Here is a 22,501-nt window from a genome sequence, read left to right on the forward strand (position 1 = left end):
AAAATGAATTTTTTGTACTGTTGAGTTTAAAGGGGCCCTGAAAGGCGTTTTGAGCACACTAAATTGACTAGCGCAATCGTTAGATTGGGGCGTCAACATCATCTGTGCCAAGTATTACTCTTTTACGCGCAGCGGAAAGCTCACACTTTTGTTGCAAAGTTGGTCGCTTTTTTCTCACCCTTTCCTTCGTGTTTTTGGACGCCGCCATCTTCACATGTCTACATCATCGATTCCCAGATGTTCGTCATGAGCTAGACATCCTGCTATTGGGCGGCTTTTTCACGCACTTCCGGCAAAGAGATGAGTCGTCTGCTCAGCGTCGGCTCGCCGGCTGATCTGCCAGCGGAGTGCCGGAGTGCTTGGACATTTTACGACAAACGAAACAAGTGTAAACAAACGCTTAACCGTTTGTATTGAATGCGACAGGGCCATAACACGACATGAATATTCTCTTACTTGAGTACGTTCCATAAAGAAAGCGTTGAAGCCCCGTGGCACTTCTTTCTTGCAATCGCAGAGAACGCCCTGAGCCGAATGCCCGGGTTTGACGCATACATTTTATTCAACTTCCAAACAATCCAGAGATGCGTTTCGAACGAACACAACGTCACAACATGCGTTGCAAGTACGAACCGCGATTGACAGACGATGGGTTGCCTCCTCCTGCCCCTCGTAAATTCGGCACTCACCTCGCGCGCGGTTTGCGGGGACGAACAGCAAGTCACTTAACTCCGGCGCACAAGCCGAGATGGCTTTTAGCCACGCACACTGCACATACCCCATGCGAGGTTGAGTCGTACGCCGCTTGAGAAAGATAATCCAGACTATGGGAAGCACTATCCACCCGCAGAAGCACAACGCATTTCATCGAGAAACAAAGGCGTCCAGAACACACACACCATCGCCTCCTGTAATGCCAAACGCATCTCGCACTTCCAAATGGGAGTGAGTAGTATGCCTGCAGTGCCCATATGCCGCGAGGTGGGGCCCCAAGCTAAACCGGGATCACGCAACGGTAACTGACTTCTAGAGCGGTTTGTGCCTTGTTGCCAGGGCAACCGATGTTTGATATTGTCAAAGAAATGGTGCTCGCTCCAGCGCGAGGAAGCTCAGGGCCGTGGCGGAGCATGTTTTGCCAACGTTGCCGCTCTCCACCACGCGTCGCCCCAAGCTGAACTGGCGTACTGGCGTTTTGTGATCGGGTTCTGTATCGGTTCAAAATGTCTTTTTCACATGCCACCGGCAGGAATTACCACCGCCACAAAATAAGACCCGGCACCAGCGGGGCCACATCTGATACGGCGCTTTTTGGATAAACAGTGCGCTGTGCATCCAAGGGAGCGAGCGCAGGATCCTGCCCGTGCGGCTGCGAGTTCGCCGCCGATAAAAAGTCGCGTGCCGCCGATAGCAAAGTTCTGGAGCAACGTACACCGCGAAAGGGCAAGGCCAGGCCGCCGCACACATGGGGCCAGATTTTTCGTTCGCTTTTCCAGCCTTGAGCGGAGTGCGGAATTCATGGTGTCAACAAAGCTTGCCCGTAGCAGACGGCTGTGGGAGCAGCGAAATAGCGGAAGTACGTCACCGCCGAGGAGCGCAGCATCATGGGAGGAAAGGCTCGCTCGCCGTCAACAGCGGAGAGTAAGTTGAAAGGAGGAGGAAACGCGGCGCGACGATAATGCGCGTTTTTTGATTTACGATTTCTCAGCTAATACTCATCGCTTCAACAAAATTCTTGCGGGTGGAGATTGCTAATACATTGCTTTATTTGGTTACATGTACATCCACGCATCGGCGGAAGGTATTTCAGGACCCCTTTAAAATCTCTTGCAGCATTGATCACGATGAAATACTAATCAAGCCAATGTTGGAGCAGATATTATCTTCTTGTTCACATTTTGAATATTTCATTATTGCAATCTGCATTTCCAAACGAAATGGAAAAAGCAAAAGTATTGATCATCTTGAAGGGTGGAAACAGAAATTGTATCTAAAATTTTTGCTTATGTTCTTTCCTAGTAATGTTAACTATCGTCATGTGGTTTGCAGTACCTTATTGAAGAACGTCCTTATGAACGTCCTTATTGGTTAGAATGGAATGGAATGGATGACTTTATTATAGCAGGAGGCCAATAGGCCCTGTTGGGGGACATGGGAAAAAGGGTAGGGGAAGATGGTTCATATAAAGTCTTCACTGCACTGTGAGGGTTCACTTGGCACGGTATGCTCATTGGAAGTTGTGGCAAGGACACTCTAATACGACCATGATCGGGGTGTGCAATAGGAGCCGTTCAGGAGCCACAAAGGGTGTTTTTTGGGGGACATCTAGAGAGTGGGTGAACGATCTGCCATCATACCACTTTATAGAGACCTGTTTTGAGACCGAATTCTGTGATTTTCTGTAAAATTTGGGGGTTGTTTCTGACGTGTTGGACATGTTCTTCAGAAGTCGTCGGGCGTACTTGCGTTGTAAGGAACTGGTTGCGGTCAGTTGAGTAAGCTGAACAACCCCGATTAGGTGGAAAAGGTTTGGTGTATTGTTGCTGCCGCAGTTGGGGCGCCGAGGACTAGCAAGGTGCTTATGCGTTGTCCATTTGGAGGTGACGTCCGGAGTGTAGGCCGATTCAGCGTAGACTTTATTAGCGAAAATTTCTCCTGTTCTTGGCAGGGACTGCAGAAGAGCAAGAAAACCAGGTGGTGAGGCGTCGGCAAGCCGTTGCCGGCTGAGGTTCTTAATTCTACAGTATTTTTGCTGCCAGTCCAATTCGCATGCCTGTTGGGGCTCAGGTCTTTCTTGGATGGACACGGGAACCATGGGAGGATTGCGTAAACTCTCCCGGGCAGCATTATGCGCCGAATGGTTTCCGTCCGCTCCACATATGTAAAGTTATTTAACACATTGTAGGGGCCAGCTATGCAGCTCGTACTCAACGTTTCCTCTTGCAATATTGTATTATCCAATGTTCTCATGCCAGGCAGTGTGCAGCTTTTAGCTTCCCTGGCCAATTTAACACCCAAGGTGGGATGTGTCAACTGGGTGCACCGGGAAGTGGCATCGGAACCAACCGTTGACCATATTTCAGTAATTCTAAATAAGCACAATAGCAACAGTACTGAAATCCTTACTGTCCACCCCCACAGACTTCAAACCATTTTTTTTTCAATGTTTTTTCATAGTTTTGTTCATCTTGGTCCTTTCTGTGCCTTGTTTTTTCCCCCCCAATATTGATTTGTGGTCCTTATAGCTGTATGTATGAAATGTAGGTGTCTGTAGGTTTGCTCTTTTTTATTTTTGAATATATATGTGAACACGTGCTTGTACTATTAACACGTGCTTCTCAGCAATGATAAAGACCTTTCATTTGAGCACATTATTTTGGCACTTTTTTCGTTTCAGACACCAGACCATCAGAACTACTTGTGTGCCCATGGTGCAATTCCTGCCTTGTCTGCGTTGCTTTGTTCCCCGGTGTACAAGGTAATTTGTTGTGGGCAGTTTGGGCAAAGGTGAAACTCATCCTGCAGACCACTTTATAAACTTCTTTATATTTAGGTCCAGCTTCCAAGTCTTCGTTGTTTGACGCACATGTGCTACCAGAATGCCAAGGTGTCCCAGGCAATCGTGACATGTAAGTGCGCTTCTGCATTTCTTGCCACACATGGTGCCCATAGCCGTAGGTTGCTTCGAATGGGAATGGCTGGGACGTAAACGCTAATGAAATCGCCTGGCACCCCAAGCTTGGCACGTAGGCTGAGTAGTGCAGTGGGGTCCGTACCTGTTTTACCTTTATCTATGGGGAGGGCTGGAAAAGTCGACTGGAAACAAGAGCTCTGATACTTCCCAAGGTGGAGCTGAAGTAACATGAGCAAGAAGTTTTTTTAAATTTAATAGACAAAATTTTGGGTTGAGGAAGTGACTAAAACTGATGCTGCAATCAAGGCTTTGCAGTTTTTGTACTGATTTTATGGTTTTCTGATACTCTGTGGAAATGTGATCAGGGACACTACCTGTTTTGTTTACTTGCATGACATGGGAAAGTTGGTGTGAGGAAGACATAAAACGCATTGCTGCAGGTGGAAATGCTGTGTTGCTGGTGCAGTGATAGGCATTGGTACTGTTTTGCTTCTTTTCTCACCACAGTTCAGAGCCTCTGATTCAAAAGAAGTGTACGTAGTTGTGTCTTTGCTTGAAACTAGTTGCAACAGACCTTGCATTACCGTGTGTGCGCAAAGCACGATGGGAGGCAATATTTTTTAGACTGGGTGTGTTTCCTGGGGCCCGTGCTATGCTGTTTGTTTGGAAGCAAGGCTAGTTGACTGCCCTGATCGTGGCATTATTTCTGCGCCTTATGGGGCAGCAGATGGAAGTAGTGCGCGTTGAGAGCATGATGGTCGGACGTCTCTTTTGTGCTGCTGCAGCAAGCTACGGTGGCAGGAGTGTGCCCGACATCCTGGTGACCTTGATGGCGCGAGACAAGGCCACTGAGATGCAGCTGGCTGCCGCAAAGTGGTTAGTCTTCTCTTCCCCCCCCCCCCCCCCCCCCCCCCTCCCCTCCCCTCCCAGTGTGAGGTGGGAAGGCCGCAGCAGGGTGTTCTTCTCCCCGCGCAGCATGACCTTCCTGAGCCGAGCGGGGGCGTTGCACTCGGAGGACCCCCGGATCGTGTTCAAGGCCCTGCCCACTCTGGTGCGCATGTGCAAGAAGGAGCGGACACCCGAGGAGCGGGCGCACGGGGCCGAGACGCTAGCCTACCTGGCCGAAGTGGACACGGAGCTGCAGCGCATTGCCAGCATCAGCGACCACCTGATCCCCACGCTGGCTGAGCTGCTCAAGTACCAGCCCCCCTCGGCTGTGGTGCTCTACAAGGGGCCCGTGCCTGCCGTCACCATGAAGAAGGTGCGCCTCTGCCTTCCTGGGGGGGAGCATGGCGGTGGAATACAGGAGCACAACTCGGAGGGGTAGCAAGACTGGTTTTGTTAGTTTCGTTTCCCCACGAGCCGTCATCATCATCAGCCTACTCAGGCCCACTGCAGGACGAGGGCCTCTCCCATTCACTTCCAACCACTCCCGTTCGGCACCACTCGAATCCACTGTTGGCCACCGAATTTTCCTGTTTCATTCCTTCATCGGGTTAATGGCTTACGCCTTCTTCTAGACACATCTCTTGGTATCCACTCCGTTACCCCCACGTGGTCCACCGCTTGTCATTTCTTCTCACTGCATGGCCAGCCCAAGCCCATTTCTTTCTCTTCACTTGAGCTATGATATCTTCTACTCGAGTTCGTTCCCTGATCCAGGAAGCTCGCTTCCTGTCTCAAAGTGTTACTCCTAACATTATTCCTTCCATGGCCCGTTGAGCCGATCTGAGTTTGCTTTCCATTTGTTTAGTAAGGCGCAAAGTTTCAGCTGCATATGTCATCCCTGGCAGTATGCACTGGTTGTAGATTTTTCTTTCGAGTGATAGAGTTAGCTTACTTTGCAATATTTTGGAGTGCTTGCCGAGTGCTTCCCAGCCCATACCTATTCTGAGCCGGATTTCTCTCTCGTGGTTAGGGTCAGCACTAGCCATCTGTTCGACATAGTTATATTGTTTTGCTTCTAGCGTTCTGTTTTCTGAGTTGAAGAGGGCGCTTTCGGCATGCATATTCCTCATTATTTTAGATTTATTCATATTTATTTTAGCCCCACGGCCGTGCTTTCTGATTGCAGTTCCTCAAAAATTTTTTGCAAGTGTTCTGCAGTCTCAGTCAGCAAGACTATGTCATCTGCAAACCTCAAGTGACTCAAGTATTCTCTGTCTATATCCTTAATCCTGCGTTTTCCCAGTCAGTCGTTCTGAACACCCCCTTCAGACATGGTGTGAACAGCTTTGGCGGGATGGTATCTCCCTATCTCACACCCTTTCGGATCGGGAATTTATTGTTTTGCGTGTGGAGGGTTATCCTGCCCGTGCATTCATTACATATGTCTTCTAGAAGTCTTATGTATGTCTCCTCTATTCCCTGCTCGTTTAGTGCTTTTAGCATGGCTGCGGTGTGTACCGAGTCGAACACTTTCTCGTAGTCTTTTATAGACTACGAGAAAGTGTTCGGCCATGTAAACGGGTTTCGTGTATTTAGTGGATTTTTCTACCACTTGATTGACAACATGGATGTGATCCATGGTTAAGTACCCTTGCTCTCTGGGTTGTTGGGAATCCAGGCTGTCACCTATGCAGCTAACTATAACTGGTAAACAGCTTGTAAACGACTGAGAGTAGGCTGATGGGTTTGTAATTCTTTAGGTCCTTGGTATCTCCCTTTTTTATGAATCAGAATGACATTGGCATTTTTCCAGGGTATGAGCACATTGAGTCCTTCAGCATTCCGAAAATAGTGCAACAAGCTTTTCCAGTATATCTCCTCCCTCCTTCAAAAGATCCACGGTTAGGCCATCGTCACCTGCTGCTTTGAGAGCCTTTCCTACTTCCTTTTTAGTTACTTGTGGGACATTGCAAGTTAAGCTTATACTCTCAGTAGTTTCCCCCGATCGAAAGTCGCTGGCATACAGTCTTGTGTAGAATCGTTCCGCTACCTTTATTATCTCATCCATGCTGTACGTAGTGTTACCCTGCTCGTCTCTGAGTGCATACATTCTGTCTCTGCCGATGGCTGGCTTCCTCTTAGTTGCTTTCAAGCTTCCTCCCATTTGCAGCGTTTCCTCGATCACTGCCATGTTATATGCAAGAATGTCGTTCGTTTTACTTCTGTTAACCAATTTAGACAGCTGTGCTAACTCAACTTGATCCACCGTACTTGACCCTTTTATGTTCTTACGTTTCGCAATTAGTTCCTTCGTTTTCTTTGTTAGTTTTCCTGTTTGTTTCCTACATGCTGCTTCTCCACAGCTGCTGCAGATTCTATGATTGCCGTTGCTAGGTTGTCATGTAGCCTGTCTACACTATCCTTGTTCTCGTTTAGAAGCGCAAATATGTTTTGAAGAGTTATTTTAAACTCCTCAGTCCTGCCTCTGACTGACTCCATGCTGGGTTTTTTACTTTTCACGAGTTTCCTGCTTTCTCTTTTGAGATTGAGCTTTACTTTGCATTTAACCATCCTATGATCGCTGCTCCGACTCTTACTTAGCACTTCTGCGTCCTTCACAGTACCTTTGTTGTCACTTAAAATGAAGTCAGTTTCGTTTTTTGTTGTTCCATTAGGACTTCTTTAGTCAATTTTTTATTATTTCGTTTGTAGAAGAAGAACACGGGGTGGGATTCTTAATCCATAGAGAAATAGCAGGGAATGGGGAAGAATTCTTCAACATTAACGAAAGAGTCGCAGCCATTGTGATCAAGCTACACGAGCGGTCAGGGATTTATACACACCCCCCTAACACCCCCCCAAAAAGATTCCACAACCACAAGCACCCTGCCTAGGGATTTATACAACCCCCCCAAACATCCCACCAACACCCCCCCAAAATTGAAATTCTGCATAAACCCCTGCGAGCGATACAGGTTAAAGATAGTACAGGCCTATGCGCCAACAACTAGCTATGATGATGATGCCTTCGAGGACGTGGAATCAGCTGTGAAGAAGGGAACAACACTATTTGCGATTGTTATGGAAGACTTTAATGGAAAAGTCGGTAAGAAGCAAATGGGAGAAAGGTCAGACACTATTTGCGATTGTTATGGAAGACTTTAATGGAAAAGTCGGTAAGAAGCAAATGGGAGAAAGGTCAGACACTATTTGCGATTGTTATGGAAGACTTTAATGGAAAAGTCGGTAAGAAGCAAATGGGAGAAAGGTCAGACACTATTTGCGATTGTTATGGAAGACTTTAATGGAAAAGTCGGTAAGAAGCAAATGGGGGAAAGGTCAGTGGGAAACTTTGGAATAGACAATCGCAACAATTGAGGAGCTACACTGGTAGGATTTGGGGAAAGAAATAACCCATGAGCTGTGCCTGGTGACACATTGGTTGTTTTGAAGCTGCTGTTTTGTTTACTCCGTAATTTTGTGTGAGCAGGTTTTAATTCAGGCCCGCTATGTTGCTTGGCCAAAAGTGATGAAAGTGTAAGACGTGCTGGATTGGCAGGGCTACTGCTGCTATCCTCCTCCTATGCCTAGCTGTGGCCGGCAGGTGTCTTACGGGTGCAAAGAACAGGAACCCACTGTAGAAACCACTTACACACTGGGCCGAGGAACGGTGCCAATTTTAAGACCGTGCTAGGGCAGGGCTGCCTATATGGAGGGTCGCACACTGCCTTTGGAAACATACCCTTGTCTGAGTGAACAATACTTTATTTAACAGCGAGAACCAGTGGGCGTTTCGTAAATGTACTTTGTGAAGTTGTAACCAGCGAAAGGGAAAATTTGTAGTGGCATGCTAGCCTTGCTCTGCACACCTCTGGGAGTGTTCTTTCAGCTGGGCGATTTCCGGTTATTGCAGCTGGAGCAAGAGGTCAAGGTTATGCAGGAGCTGAGGCAAGCTGCTTTCAAAGCCTTTGCGGCCCTGGGGGCAAATGACGAAGACATTCGTAAAAAGGCAAGTATCTGCTCTGAAAGCAGAATGGTATTTAGTTGCGTCAAAGTGGATGTTGTCCTGTGAAAATTACCTGAACCAATAATGCGTGTTCAGGGGAAAGTTTGTTTTGTGTAAACAGCATAGTCTGTGACCTGAACTAGCTATGGCACTTCTGGTATCTATGCCAAGAAAGGTACAGCTCTGAACCAGTAGTACTAGGTGTAGTAGCCTCAATAACTTGCAGGTAGGTCATTACAGGCATGTAAGCCACTGAAAAGAATACAAATGTCTACCATCGTGTACCACTAGACAGTAAGCTGTGGCAAGTGTGGCCACACCGCATTTGGCTCTTAGTGTCACGCAAATGCATGCTTGTGGACGACACATTGCTCTTAACACTTACGGAGGCGGTGGAATTATTGGACTTACCTGTAAAGTGCTTTTTGAGCCTAATGCAATACCGACGCTGTACCTTGGATACCTATGGATACCAAGCTATGGAGGAGCTTTAGTTCCGAGCACAAGGTCGGAGTAATAATAGGAGGAGAACTTAGTTGTGTGCACAACAGATGTTGCCACCATATTGTTCAGTGCACTTAAGGGGATGTTATTTACCGACGCATGCTGGGTTGATCACTGTCCCGGTTCAGTGTGGCTGCCTTCCAGAGTGATGAAAATGGCTTGGGAGAAAGGGACCACAGATGTGCACTCTTTTGTTATGTAGTAACCCCGTTAATATCTACAAAATTACTAAGATTTACAGTTTGTACTTAGTAAATATTTACAATATTTACAAAACGGAAGAATTTACGAAATTCTTTCAAAAAGAGACTAGAACTGTGCTCTACAGCAACTTTGGAGGGGCTTCAGATGCCTTTAACTACCAGAGTGTCGCACTTGTATTTGGCAGTGGCATGTTTCTCGTGACAGCATGCACACAAAAGCGCAGGTTACAAGCCAATTTCACTTGGGTTGTTCACAAGTAGTTGTTTTGCTCCTAATCACTCATGTTTTGACACAATATAAATTAAGCACACAAATCCTGCAAAAATAGCGTGCCGCATGAAGATAACTATTGACTGCACACATTGGCTATACCACTGACATGTGAATAAATATGTGCCGGGGAAACAAAATTTGCAGATAGCCATCCAAGAAAATAGCCCCCAATTCACAAAAAGAAAGGAATTCTTTGTTACATCAGAGAACATAGATGCGTTTTGTAAAATCCTCGTGCTCATTGCTGCGTGGCAGATAATCGAGACGGACTCGCTGATGGAGCACGTGGTGTCGAGCCTGTCGGACACGAACGCGCGTGTGCGGCTGTCAGCGGTGCGGTGCCTGCACTCGCTGTCGCGCTCGGTGCAGCAGCTACGCACCACCTTCCAGGACCACGCTGTGTGGCGGCCCCTGATGAGACTGCTTCACAACGCCCCCGATGACATCCTGCTCGTTGCCTCCTCCACCCTCTGCAACCTGCTGCTCGAGTTCTCGCCCAGCAAGGAGGTAGGCTTGGGCTTGCTGGCTGGCTGCCCCTTTCCAAACCTTTGTGGGCTGTGCTGAGCTGGCTCCTGTGCGGAAATGAGTGCGGTCCCAACCTGCGGCGGGTTTGAGTGAAAAAGGAAATCGGGACTCTCTACAAACCTATTTATTAATGAGCTGAAGAATACAAAAAGAGAACACTGTCTAACTGTCAAGGTGGACGGGGTGGTTCAATCCACACTCTGACACACGATGGGAAAGGCACAAAACTCGGTCAGGCTTACCTGGGCTGGGCAGATGTACCGTATATGTCAAAATATAGGTCAGCCCGGAATATAGGTCGATCCCCTTACCTTGCAGCTGAGAAATGGGGAAATGAAATTTAGGTACACAACATCGTTTCATTGGAGCTATAAGCACTTGTTTTGTCCTAAGATCACTCATTAGAGCTGTCTGAAATCTTTTCGGACGACTGCTTCTGCCTGGCTGTCTTCCACACAGCAGGTCCTCCTCAGTGCAGTCCGGGGAATTGCTTATGGAGCGCTTCTTAATAAGCACTCACGAGACCACGTCATCAGGAAGCGAGCACCAAGCGTGGGACACCCATCACAAGACCGTCGCGAGAGGCGGTCTTGCAGGCGGCCAGCAGGCATCTCCGGGTTGTGCCCAGCCATCCATTCGTAGAGACGTTGCGTGATGCTCGCGTACAAGAGTCGCCACCCTGTCCTTTATGTCCAGGTGCACAGCCCACGAAACAAGGTCTTCCGAGCGTTGTGTAGTGGTAGCTGCCTCTTTAGCCTACGCCAGTAGTGTGCACTCTTTTCGGTGAGACCGAATTAGTGCCAGTCAGACAGGTTGTCGTTGGCTTGAGCTTACTATATGACGTTTCTTTAAGGGGGACGCGGCTTTCAACTTTAGGAAAATGACCAAAACATCGTTTTTTTTTTAAAGCCACACATTCGGCTTCTATGTTTTCTATCCTGTGCGTTTGCAAAGATTTTCCGCTGAAAATCTTCGCAAAGTACCATAAAAAAATACTTTTGCCAGCCGTGGTGGCAAAATATCAGCAGACAAGGGCAAAAAAATGGCAATTTTCGGAGCGTTGTATCTCCGCAACGGTGCCACCGGGCGCGACCATTTTGGCATCGTTAGATCGGCCGAGCGATTCTCTTTCCGGTTTCAGTCATCTCTTTTATCTTAGTTCATTCACAAATGCACGAACGCCAGAATCTTAGTTCATTCACAAATGCATGAACGCCAGAAAAATAGACGCACAAATGAAGCCAGAAATAGATGCTGAAGCGCGATTGTCCCTCTGTTTGGCGTGCGCTAGAACGGCCCTCCTGATTGGGCGTCGCTGCGGAAATGCAAGATGGCGGCCGCCTGACTGCATAGTTGCGCGTCTCTGAGTTCATTTTCGCTGCTTTGCTCGGCCAAGTTTCTGTTCAATCATTTGATCTGCTGTGGTATTTAACACAGACGTTGGAATTCCCGAGATCCTGAGCCAGATTTCGGGAAGTTGCATGGCTCGAAATGCAGAAGTCATCGAACGCTACGTGGTACGCGTGACTTTACCCCGGAGGGTAAAACGCGGTGTGCGCGCTTGTGATAGCGGTTCGCAAAGTGAACTTTTAGTCTGATTTGCAATGTTTACACGCTTAGTTACTCCTATGTTTGACAGTAGGCATGGTAGCCTTGGGAAAGAAACGGTCGACGCGTCAAATGCTGCGGTGCGTGGGGCATGGCCCGATTGCGCTACCCGTTACGATTGAGTGCGGGTAGTTATAATTAATGCCTATGACATCAGATCTGATGTTAATACCGACTTCGCGATGTAGACTACGGTATTTCAAATCACAATATGTTGTGATAAACGTGCGCCGCAAATATAGGGCTGTGCGCCAAGCGCGAGAGTTGGATGTTTGCAGTGGGTCTTGTAGCGATGATGCGAATTAGTCGAAATTGTCAATCAAAGGGCAGACACCCCAAAGGTCAACTGCAGTCAAGGTCAGCAAATACAAAATTGCTCATCCACTTCGAGAAATGTAAACAGCTCCAACAACTTTAGGAGCCGTTTTCTTGAAAGCATATTTTGAGCCTCCTGCTGTGTTCTTGACAAGGGTAGCGCGGGAATTACTGGACACATTTTGATCCCATTTGTGTCGCTTCAATCCTTGGAGTGTGCTTGATGTCATGACAGTTTTAGATTGTTCATTTATGCTCATAATTTTTATTGCCAAGACAAAGAGCCCACCAGTAGTTGTAGTGAAATCTGGAACAGTGAATATCATGCTGCGTAGGAAATAAATGAAGCTATTAAAAAAAATTTTGGGACTGTCACGACATAAACCGTATCTTGATTTAAACATGAAAAGTAATCGCCGCTTTCTAGCATGTTGCATTACCCTGCAAGGCTTGCCGCAAGCAAACAACATGTAAACCTTCGTAGAAAAAAAAACCACTGAATATATCTTGGTGAAACTTTATATTTCTCTGCCATTTCTAGTGTGCCTACCAAATTTCATTGCTCTAAAAAAAAGTTCACATTGAAAGCCATCTTGCCCTTAAAAGCTGTGGTGAACTGTTACCAAGTGCCTGAATTTATCTTAAGCAAGAAGAAAATAGCACGCACACGCGCACTGACAGCGAGAGAAGCAACAACAAAAAAAGATGGTGATGCGTGTGATTGATGTCAGGTGGCGGTGGTGCCTTTGTAGTTTGAATTGGTTGCCAGGTGTCAACTAATATTAAGACAATGACCGGTGTATAGGTCGAGGGGCAATTTATTGAGGGGCAACAAAGTTACTGTTCTATGCCCATCAGATAACGTGTACATTCGCTGAAAAGATTTCTCTTTCTTTTTTGGTGTTGATGTTGTTTTTGCACTCTAATTGCGTTGTTCGAGCAGTATCGTGGCTATTTGTTGGCTTCCTTTCAGTTATAACCACAGGCACGTTGGATGCATTTTTAAGGAAAACCGCAACTAAAGCACAGCAGAAACTAGAAGGTGTATCTGCTTTATGGGCAAATCACGCAGTGTGGCTCTGCTCTGGTGATAACTGCAGCTTTCACACTGCTTCCAGGCTTGAAGGAAAGAGTGAATCATTTATCGGCAGTGTTGCAAGGTGTCTTTAAATCGAGTGCAATGTTTACAAGCTCTTAAAGGTCACTGCATGAAAATGACTGTGAAAGAGCCAGTCATTGGGAGTTGTCACTGCGGTGGAGCGTGGGGAAGACTTGGGCATTGTGCTGCCAGTTGTTGATTATCCATGCTGTAGCAAGTAGAGGGTACGGGGCCAGTGGCTGTCAGGGGTGGTTGCGTTGGTGCTTGGTGGCATGGTAAAAACCATCCAATAGATGCACTGACCTGAGCAGGCTGTGGGGAAATGCTGGGAGCCGTTGTGATGGGGGTCAAAGTGACACACCTTTGCCACTTGTGGGGGCGCAGGACACAAGGCATGGAGAATCCTTTTGTTTGACGTGACAAGCAATGAGTGAATGTGCGCAGCTGATAGGCAACGAAGGTGATGGAGGGCCGGTGCGCAGATGAGGATGAAGCTGATGCTCACGTTAATTTAATTTCTGACGTTTGCGTGTATGAACAAACAGGCAGCAGAGAAATGTTGAGGGAGGCAGAGAGACCCCTGCGTTGATAATTTGAAGCCTGCCTCACCGTGACGATTAGTATTTGTAATAACCAAATCTTTAAATTTTTCATAACAAAACAAAAATTTAGAATTCAGGTTTGAAACCTCAATATCGAATAAAAATGATGTGTGTTGTGTTTCATGCTTCCTTTTGGAAAATAACTGTCGATGCATGAATGCCACCCTCTGTAAGTGGGAGCACCCAAGGTCGCATTCTTTAGCTGTTTGACCACGTTCAGGAGGTGAGAGCTGCCACCGTGGCCCTTGGTTAAACCCCGCAGGGGGCGTCTGGAGGGGTTCAGGAGTGGTGCCGCAAAGGGCGTCCACTGCTGTGGGCACTTGCAGGGGTAGAACAGCTGCGCCATTTGCGCCATTGAGTGCCAAACTTGTTTATCTGCGCCATCCTGCGCCAGACCACCCCTATTGTGCCAACCTCATTTATCAGTGCCGTCCTCTGCCGCAGAGCCCGAATCGAGCCACGAGATACGATCACCATATGATGCCCCATGACTGAAAACTTGGCTGGAACATCGTGTTTTCAGTTTCAATTTCGGTCTCATTAACGCTATGAGCGGCCATGGAAGTTGGCTTTTGCTTAGCTGTAAGGCTGCAGGCACTATGCAGATTGTATGCTTTCACTTTAGATTTATTTGCGTCGCATTTGCGCTGTTTCGTTTGTCGGTGCTGGCCGCTGTGCCACAATCAATGGAAAATGACCAACAGTGAGTGAAAGGTTTTTGTCTCACATCGCAAACATATAGAAAACAGAATAATATTCTTATAAAAGGTTGTTTAGTGGAAGTGAACTTCAATTTAGTCGTCCATTTTTGACGAGCGTAGCTGCATATATTGAACAAACAGCATCTTGGATGCTTTGACCTCGCTTGTTATTTGTTCGCCTTTGTTATAAGATAATAACTCATTTGCGCGTGTGAACTATGGGGTTAGCCTTGTTTATTTGGAGAATGGTCCAGCAACAATTATGCATTCTAACAAGCTCTCCTTACGTAGTCTACCGCATACGTTTGTCGACTCTCGCAACCCAGTGACGGGCTAAAACAAAGCTATGTTTTGTTTCGCACACTCTGAAACCGCTGTTCGATAGAAAAAGTGCAAACAAACACCTTGTTTTACAGGATACCGCCGTGAGTTCGCTTAACACTGCCTTCTAGCGGACACAAAGCAAGGCCTGTTATCTGATTCCCTTTGACTCTGCACGTGAGATTTGCCCTTTGAACGGTGATAATGCAGCGCACTTGCTGGGCCCGAAGGTAGATAACTCCGCATATTTAAATTCACAGGTATAGTACAAGAACTGCGTTTCTGGTTCAGAGTAGGTTCTAGTGCGTGGCGAAATGCCTAATATAGTAGATCTATACGTTAAGCTTAATTGGCAGGGGGCTGCCTCAGCCACCAGCCACCTGCCAAGTGGCTTTCTGGCTGATCCAAACCTGCTCCAAAAGGCTTCTCTGCTGGCTGCTCCAAGCCTGCTACAAAGGGCAATTTTGCCTGCTCCCAGGACTGCTCCCAAGCTCATGTACCCTGTTCCACCCCTGCACTTGGCACTTTGCGACACCACAGGCTTTAGCCCACGTCGATTGTACACGCCCGTGCCCTAGCTGTGCATGGCTTAGCCGTGTTTGGGAGAAAAGGGATGTACTGAAGTAAGATGGCAAGTTGGGCTAGCTGGTGCAGATTAAGATTCATGGTGAAAAGCAGCGCAAGGAACACAGGGACAAAAAGGAAGAGTGGACGACGCACAGCGCTGTGCGTCGTCCACTCTTCCTTTTTGTCCCTGTGTGCCTTGCACTGCTTTTCACCAAGAAAAGGGATTACTGGTGGCCCTTGGAGCTCGGGGCCATTCAGCAGAGGCAGCATGCCCCTTTGGCCCTGGCTACCCTTTGGTGGCACACCTTGATCACCTGTACTCGGGTATGAGTTAAGAATGGCAATAGCTCATGTAGCGCCCAAGTGCTGGACATCAGTGGGTGCTGGACGTCAGTTATGTCAGTGGGTGCACGCGTTTTGAAAGGATATTGCGCCTAGTGCGTGACATTTGCCTGTGTTTTCTCGCTAGTTTGTTTGTCGTCGCTGCAGGAACTTATAAGCAGATCAAGTGCGAGAATCCGGGGAAACGGCTCGTGCCACTGGTGATAAGACGTAGTGGCCGACCTCCCCCTGTCCTCCTGCTGTGCTAGCCTTTTGCTGCTCTGTAAAGATCAGGGTTAGTCTGCTGAGGGGACTGACTGGGCCCAGCACTGTGCCCGCCTGCAGCCCATCCTGGAGTGCGGCGCGGTGGAGCTGCTGTGCGGGCTGACGCGGCGAGACGAGCCGGCCCTGCGGCTCAACGGCTGCTGGGCCCTGATGAACATGGCCTTCCAGGCGGACCAGAAGATCAAGGCCCAGATCCTGTCCACCCTGGGCACTGACCAGGTCTTCCGGCTGCTCTCCGACCCGGATGTCAGCGTGCTCATGAAGACCCTGGGCCTGCTCAGGAACCTGCTCTCCATCAAGCAGGTCTGCTGCTGCTGGCTCTCTTGTCAAGCCCCAAGTGTAATTTATTGTGCACGAAAGAAGCCTATTTGCAGTAGGCAGCCATTTTTTCGGAACACTGTGTTTAGCTCCATCAATGGGTATTGCATTTTCGACATGCCACATCATTTCAGTGGACTCCAGCGTGCTTCCCTGTATCCCTGAGCAGTATCATTGCAGCACAAGCACATTGGCAGCAGAAAGGGCTTCATGTCACAATCGAGGGAGGATGATGGTCTTCTGGCGGCTGCTGCTCAATGGCCCCAGATGCCACCATGTTGGCAACAATGTCAGAGCCCAGTGGGCTCACTGTCACATTTATGTTCCCATCAGCCATCAAAAAATTCTCGAAGGCAGCTTTATCTAGCGCAGCATCTAGAACATCAGCAAGCTCCTCCCATAGCATGGCAATGTCACTGTTGTCTTGCACTAAACACTATACTCACAACTTCCACCCCCTCTCGACATGGTCTGGCATGGTAGAAGCAGTTGCGGACTGCATCTCGAGCAACATCTTGCCAGGCATGACTGATCATTCGGTGGCGGCCAGCTAATTAATCTTCAGCTTGTCGCTCGTCCACAAAGTCACCAACATGTGTTCACCGGCTGGCTTCTGGTAGCCTGGTAGCTTCTGGTACGAACACTGAAGTCAAAATACAAGTTGCTCTAGATCGATAGATTAGCTCAACAAGAACACGAATATACCACTCATGTGTAGCTTCTTTTTAAAATTTGTAGCAAATAGGGAAAACCTGAAGACCGGTGCTGTCGCTACTGGTTATACAGTCTACGGCCGTTACAACGAACCCTCTTAATCCGGAAAAAACGTCCGCTGTAGCCGAAGTATGCAATATCTGACGGGGGAAAGGGGGGGGGGGAGGGGGGGGGAAGGGGGAGGGGGAGTATGAGCGTTAAAGTGGGTACTTTGATTGATATTGCACATACATAGTACATACACTCTGTTCTTTCTACACGCCAGCAGCACCTCTGCACTGTGTTCGTGCGAGAGCAAAACCATTCCCAAAGCATAGCACTGGCACTTGGAAAAGGCCTAGCGCATGTGGTCAAGTGTTTAAAGACGCATGATAAGCTGAGGAAATAAAGCAAGAATATTGTTACGTCCGGGAGGGATTTATTAAGGCAAGAGCGCAGGCTCTTGCAATATATATACAATATATATAACTAGGAGCAATTATTAACCAGCTATACAAAACCACTTGTTGCCACCAGAATTAGCTAGGCCCTTTTAAATCCCTTCGTGACAAGGCAGGTTTTCACGAAGCCGTTTGTCAAACAAATCGGATCGCTGCCTGACGTTCCCCCAAGGCAGCTTCCATATTTTTTACGATTTTAGTCTGGCCATTGAAACAGCTGTTATGAAATAATCTGACGATGGACAGCTGTGAAATTGAAAGTTAGACCAGCTGGACTGCGCACGGCCACCGGCAGATTTCACACAATGAATGGGAACCAACCCCCTACTTGAGGCATTTCTTACTATTTCACCGGACGAAACGGGAACGATGCATGCATGGGAACAATAAAGACTGAACTTCACTGAACCTGAGTTCTTTACTACATAAAAAATTCCCGCGCCTTCCCGCGAGGGGAACACGAGTAAATGCAGAGCATTGGGGCCTCAGTACTGATTGAAGGCAGTGTTGCTTCCATCGCTTCTTCCGTGATGCTGGAGTAGCAGACACGAGTAAATGTGGGCATGAGCATCAACCAAGGAAGGAAGGAGCAACGCAGTGACTGAAACACGAGCGACCGCTAGCCGCTATATTTGCAGCGCGCGCAGTAGAGGGAGAGCAGTACGGGGGGGAGAGCGCGCATGCGCAAGCAGCGCGCGCCCTTCCACGACCCACCGCGCTGCTATCACGCACCTGTTACGCCGAGACCGCGACGGAGCGAACGGGCTGACTACGACGCACGCGCGCGCCAGCTGCTGTTGAGAGAGAGGAGGGAAGGAGAGGCGCACCTGCTGCGGACGCGGAACTGTTGACACCGTCCGACGCAGGAACAGGCGAAGCCAAGAAATGCTCTGCATTTAAAAACTGTGACAAGGGCAGACTTGACTGCGGGTGCACCTAGCGTCACTAAATAAAGCCTTTTAGAGTATCGGCACTCTTTTCTCTCATTGTTATGTGCCGCCAGGATTTTCATTGGTCGGTTGGCACCACGTGATCTTTGTTTACACATGCGCACAGCCATTTTGTTTTTGGGCGGCTCTCCTCTCTCTCTCTCTCCCTGCTGCGTGGACGCTAGAGCAGCCCGTCACACTCTGCCCGTCACAACCGGCGGCGGTTTCGTTGGGAGAGATGGCAACACTGCAAGCCAGAAACAAAATGGCCCCCATACGCTTCCGGGTGCACGAAGTGGTGGTACTCTTAAGTGTAGCTTATTTAGTGACGCTAGGTGCACCACTTCGCGGATTCGATAGCGCTGTTTTCAATCTCACCGGAGTCGCGTTTATCCGCAACGGCCTTGTTCTTGACGGTCAAGCGGGCAGTCTCCTTAGACAGGCCTGTACTTCTGGCGATTTCGGCCTGTTTTTCCCCATGTTCCACGATGTTAGTTACGCCTAATTTATCCGACAGTGCAATCAGCTGCTCTGCCGCCCATGCCGCTGGTCGCAAAAAAAAATAAAAAAAAATAAAGGCTTGGCTTGGCTACTCCAACGACCCAGCTGCCAACAATGTTACCAGACATAACAGTCTTCTTGCCAAACCAAACAAAGAAAAAGCATATCGGGTGCCGGTCCTGCGGAAGTCGCTATCAACATTCAGTCGAAACAATTTTCGCCTAAAATTTAGTCTGTTGTAGCCGATAGTCTGCTCTAGTCGGGTCCGTTATGAGCGGAGTGGACTCCATTTAAAATGCATGGGGACCAGACAAACCAACAGAAATGGCCTGTTGTAACCGAAACTCCGTTGTTGCCGGATCTGCTGTAACGAGCGTAGACTGTACTGTGCAACATGCAACGAAAGTCTGTCGTGTACAATGTCTTTCCTGGCTGCCGCTGGATGATGCTACTCGCCCATACTTGGGTCGGCGGTGTCGCTTTTTGAGGAAGCGTGCAAGCTACGCACAAGTGGTTGGTTTGATGCCAATATTAGCGGGTGTGTGTTTCTTCAACAAAGCGTCAATACGGATCACGAGTCCTGTGAAGGAATATTTTGCTTAGTGGACACGGGAGTTCGGAAAAACACGACTGATTTGACCGAAACTGATCAAACCACTTGGTACATGGTAGCGTTGTATTCGGTTGCTTCTATACCGCTATACATCGCTGCTGCCTCACTTACTTCCTGCTTATCGTGATGCAAACATCAGCTGCAGCCGCTGTTTGCATCACATTTAATCAGCATTTGATTTGCGATTTCTCAGCAATTAAAGTATCTTTCGCCACCGAATCAACGCTGAAATGTCTACGGGAAGGTCCAACTTTCGTTTGAAACGGACTTGCTGGTTGCCTTCAGTGTCTCTTTAACTCCTTCTTTACGTGGAAAAATGGCCAATTTTGAGTGCTTCCACGAAACATTTTTCGTTTTTGAGCTACTCAATGCATTTAGCATTGCTATGCATGAAATTCTAGCTTGTAGATAGCTTTGTGAAAGGTACAATTGTTTTGAGGTTATTGATCAAATAAACAAAAAAAAATGCACAAAAAAGTATGCTCACAATATAGATGGGCGATTGAACTAAACCTAAAAATTGTTTTAGGAACTCTAAGATATATATAAGCTGTTTCTATGTTCCAAAGCTATGATTCAATATTTACATCAATGCTGTACACCAAATTATGGATTTTTGCGGGCCCATCAACCAAATAAGCAATCTCTTTTGGCAGAACGTGTGGCAGAAGCCAGGCCACATTGGGCAGCACTGTCATGATTGTGGATGCGTGTCTTTGTTTTCACACTGCAAGATATTGCTAAAAAGCAAGAATCCGACAACCAGAGAAATAGTGGATGTGCTGAAAATTTTCAAAGGCGTATACGGTTGCATTAATCCAGCATCAATTGCTTTATCGCCAAAACAGATTGCTTATTTGGAAGCCCGTGGCTTGAGAAGAGGGCGATAACAATGTGTAGTGTGATATCAAATTTGTTTTTCCTTGTGTTTGGTTAGTGTCGCTTACTTTTTTTGGATTGGAAAACGTTTATTGAGCATAAAAGTGGGTGGCTTTCATAGTCCAGATAGCCGCGGGCTAGCGCAGCTGCTTGGGCGCGAGTGATGAGGCGTTCTTGGTCCTCGCACCGTGAGCTGGCCAGCTCGCGTTCCCACTGCTCAGGGGATGGGGAAGGGAGGGGGTTTGGCGCGTAGGGGCATTCCCAGACCAGGTGGTAGGTAGTGTTTGGGACGGAGCAAGAAGGGCAGTTGCAGGGGTAAGTGGAGGGAGAGATGTAGCGGAGTATCGTGGTGTTGTAGAAGGTGTTGGTCTGCAGTTGACGCCAAATGCGAGCCACGTGTGTGCTGAGGGATGGGTGAGGAGGAGGGTATTGAAGTTGCAGTTGGCGATAATGATATAAGATTTCAGTGTATCGGGGAGGGACTGGGGGATAGATGGAGGGTTCGGAAAGGTCCTCTTCAGTCGACTTTGCTTGTTTTTTAGGTACTCCGTTGTTATAAATAAGTGCTTGCTGCAATAAACCAGTAGTTGAAAGTTAGCGCTTTGTCCTTGTGCATCCTTTCCGTCCTTCGTCTTTTTTTGTGCTATACATCCCCGCCAGAAGAACTTTTTTTTTGGCCGTCAAAGCAATATATAAATTTATTTTGTGTCTCTTTTAAGATCAGTGTGCAAGGTCGTGTAGTTCAGAGGCTGGCAAACGTGCACCAAAGGAGATTGCTGGTTGTGTGTGGTGCGTGGCGCAGATGCACTCCCTTTCAGGAGCACCAATGGTTAATGTTGCGTTGCTGCTGTCATGCAAGCCAGATAAGATGAGCCCCGCTGGAAATAACAGTTGTTAGAAATGGTGCAAACATGTTGGTGCTTTCATAGTTGGCCATGAAAGGCTGAAAAGGCAGGCAGGGAGAGAAGGGTGCTGTGAACTTGGCAAGGGTGACCAGGATTAGAGCCAGGCCGGGCACAAAGGAAGAGCAAGCTTTACAAGGCCTGCCGTTGGCAAAAAAGAAATTCGCTCACAGCTGCCCACTCTGGTGGCGAACGGTGCTTTTGCGAGTGTATGGTCATGCAGGGGCTCTTTTCTTGTGCAGCACATCGATCACATCATGGACAGCCATGGGACCCAAATCATGCAAGCCGTGATCCTGATCCTTGAAGGCGATCACAGTGCAGATGTGAAAGAGCAGGCGCTGTGCATCCTTGCCAACATTGCAGATGGGGACACAGCCAAGGCCTTCATCATGTCCAACGAGGATGTGCTCAAGAAGCTCACCACCTACATTGTGAGTCACACGGGCACAGGCGCGTTGTACTCTGCTATCACTGGTGCTGGCACAGTGCTGCACTGCTGTCTGGAGGGGCAGCGTAGTGGACGAGAACAGCAACCTTGTCCTGTTCTTTTCTCATGTCCACTACGCTGACCCACAAAATGATCAGCCAATACCAACTTGCCCAAACATCGATTCCTTTGCTGTACGCAGGTAGCAGACAATGCCTCTCAAGAACACGACTGCTTTTTAACCGCCTCTGCCCACCTTGGCCTCCCTCTTTTCTCCACCCCACTGCTTGCAGCCTTACTTGAGACAGTGTTAATACCGTATTTGCACGATTGGAGCGCACCCCCGATTGTAGCGGGCAGTAGAATTCAACACCCGGAAACCACAAAAATAACTTGGCGCTGTTTCTCTACCGTGCACACGAAATAATACCCTGGACAGATGCATCAAACTTGCACAAAACATTTAATTGAACATAAATCGGTACATGCTGTGGGCAGCTAAAAACCTTCTGTGAAGCTTTTCACTTCAAAATGTGGTCCATTTGTTTTTGCCAATTGCGAACGCTCGTCCTTGGGACACTTCATGCATGGGACGCTGCCCGTTCTCTTCTATTTCCTCCCAGATGATTACTTTGCATTTAACAGAGCCTCATAATGATACTGTCTTTTCTTTTCGATCTTGACACTGGCTGAATTGGCCCAGCTTTCTTCTGAGCACAACACTGCAGTGACTGCGAAAAGGAAAAATGAAAACGGCGGACGAAGAAGCTCGACTGGGGTGCGCTAGAGCTCAACTGTGGGCGACTGCTTTCTGGTGTTGATGCAGTGTGCCTGGCCACCACTCATTGGGCCACTTCATTTCGGTTTAAACTTGGTGGTTTCGGTTTTGAGGTTTTTGAATTTTGAGTCCGGTTGTAACGGGCAG

General features: G+C 48.0%; 1 protein-coding gene across 4 annotated transcripts in view; it reads left to right on the top strand.

Annotated features, from left to right (window-relative positions):
- The window catches only part of LOC144156261 (armadillo repeat-containing protein 8-like), a 47,244-nt gene that overhangs the window by 15,439 nt on the left and 9,304 nt on the right, over nt 1-22,501 (top strand). For 2 of the 4 annotated variants that reach the window (XM_077688184.1, XM_077688186.1), the window contains 8 exons: nt 3,395-3,475; nt 3,551-3,626; nt 4,417-4,507; nt 4,607-4,892; nt 8,433-8,528; nt 9,762-10,013; nt 15,893-16,153; nt 21,389-21,580. In XM_077688184.1, coding sequence (XP_077544310.1) covers nt 3,395-3,475; nt 3,551-3,626; nt 4,417-4,507; nt 4,607-4,892; nt 8,433-8,528; nt 9,762-10,013; nt 15,893-16,153; nt 21,389-21,580 — 1,335 coding nt within the window. The remainder of the gene's footprint in view (nt 1-3,394; nt 3,476-3,550; nt 3,627-4,416; nt 4,508-4,606; nt 4,893-8,432; nt 8,529-9,761; nt 10,014-15,892; nt 16,154-21,388; nt 21,581-22,501) is intronic. The other 2 variants (XM_077688185.1, XM_077688187.1) reach the window with 1 other exon arrangement.

The sequence above is a fragment of the Haemaphysalis longicornis genome, unplaced genomic scaffold (assembly GCF_048455015.1).
Source record: "Haemaphysalis longicornis isolate Haplotype H1 unplaced genomic scaffold, Haemaphysalis longicornis Haplotype H1 scaffold_1, whole genome shotgun sequence".
In the NCBI taxonomy this organism is placed as follows: domain Eukaryota; kingdom Metazoa; phylum Arthropoda; class Arachnida; order Ixodida; family Ixodidae; genus Haemaphysalis; species Haemaphysalis longicornis.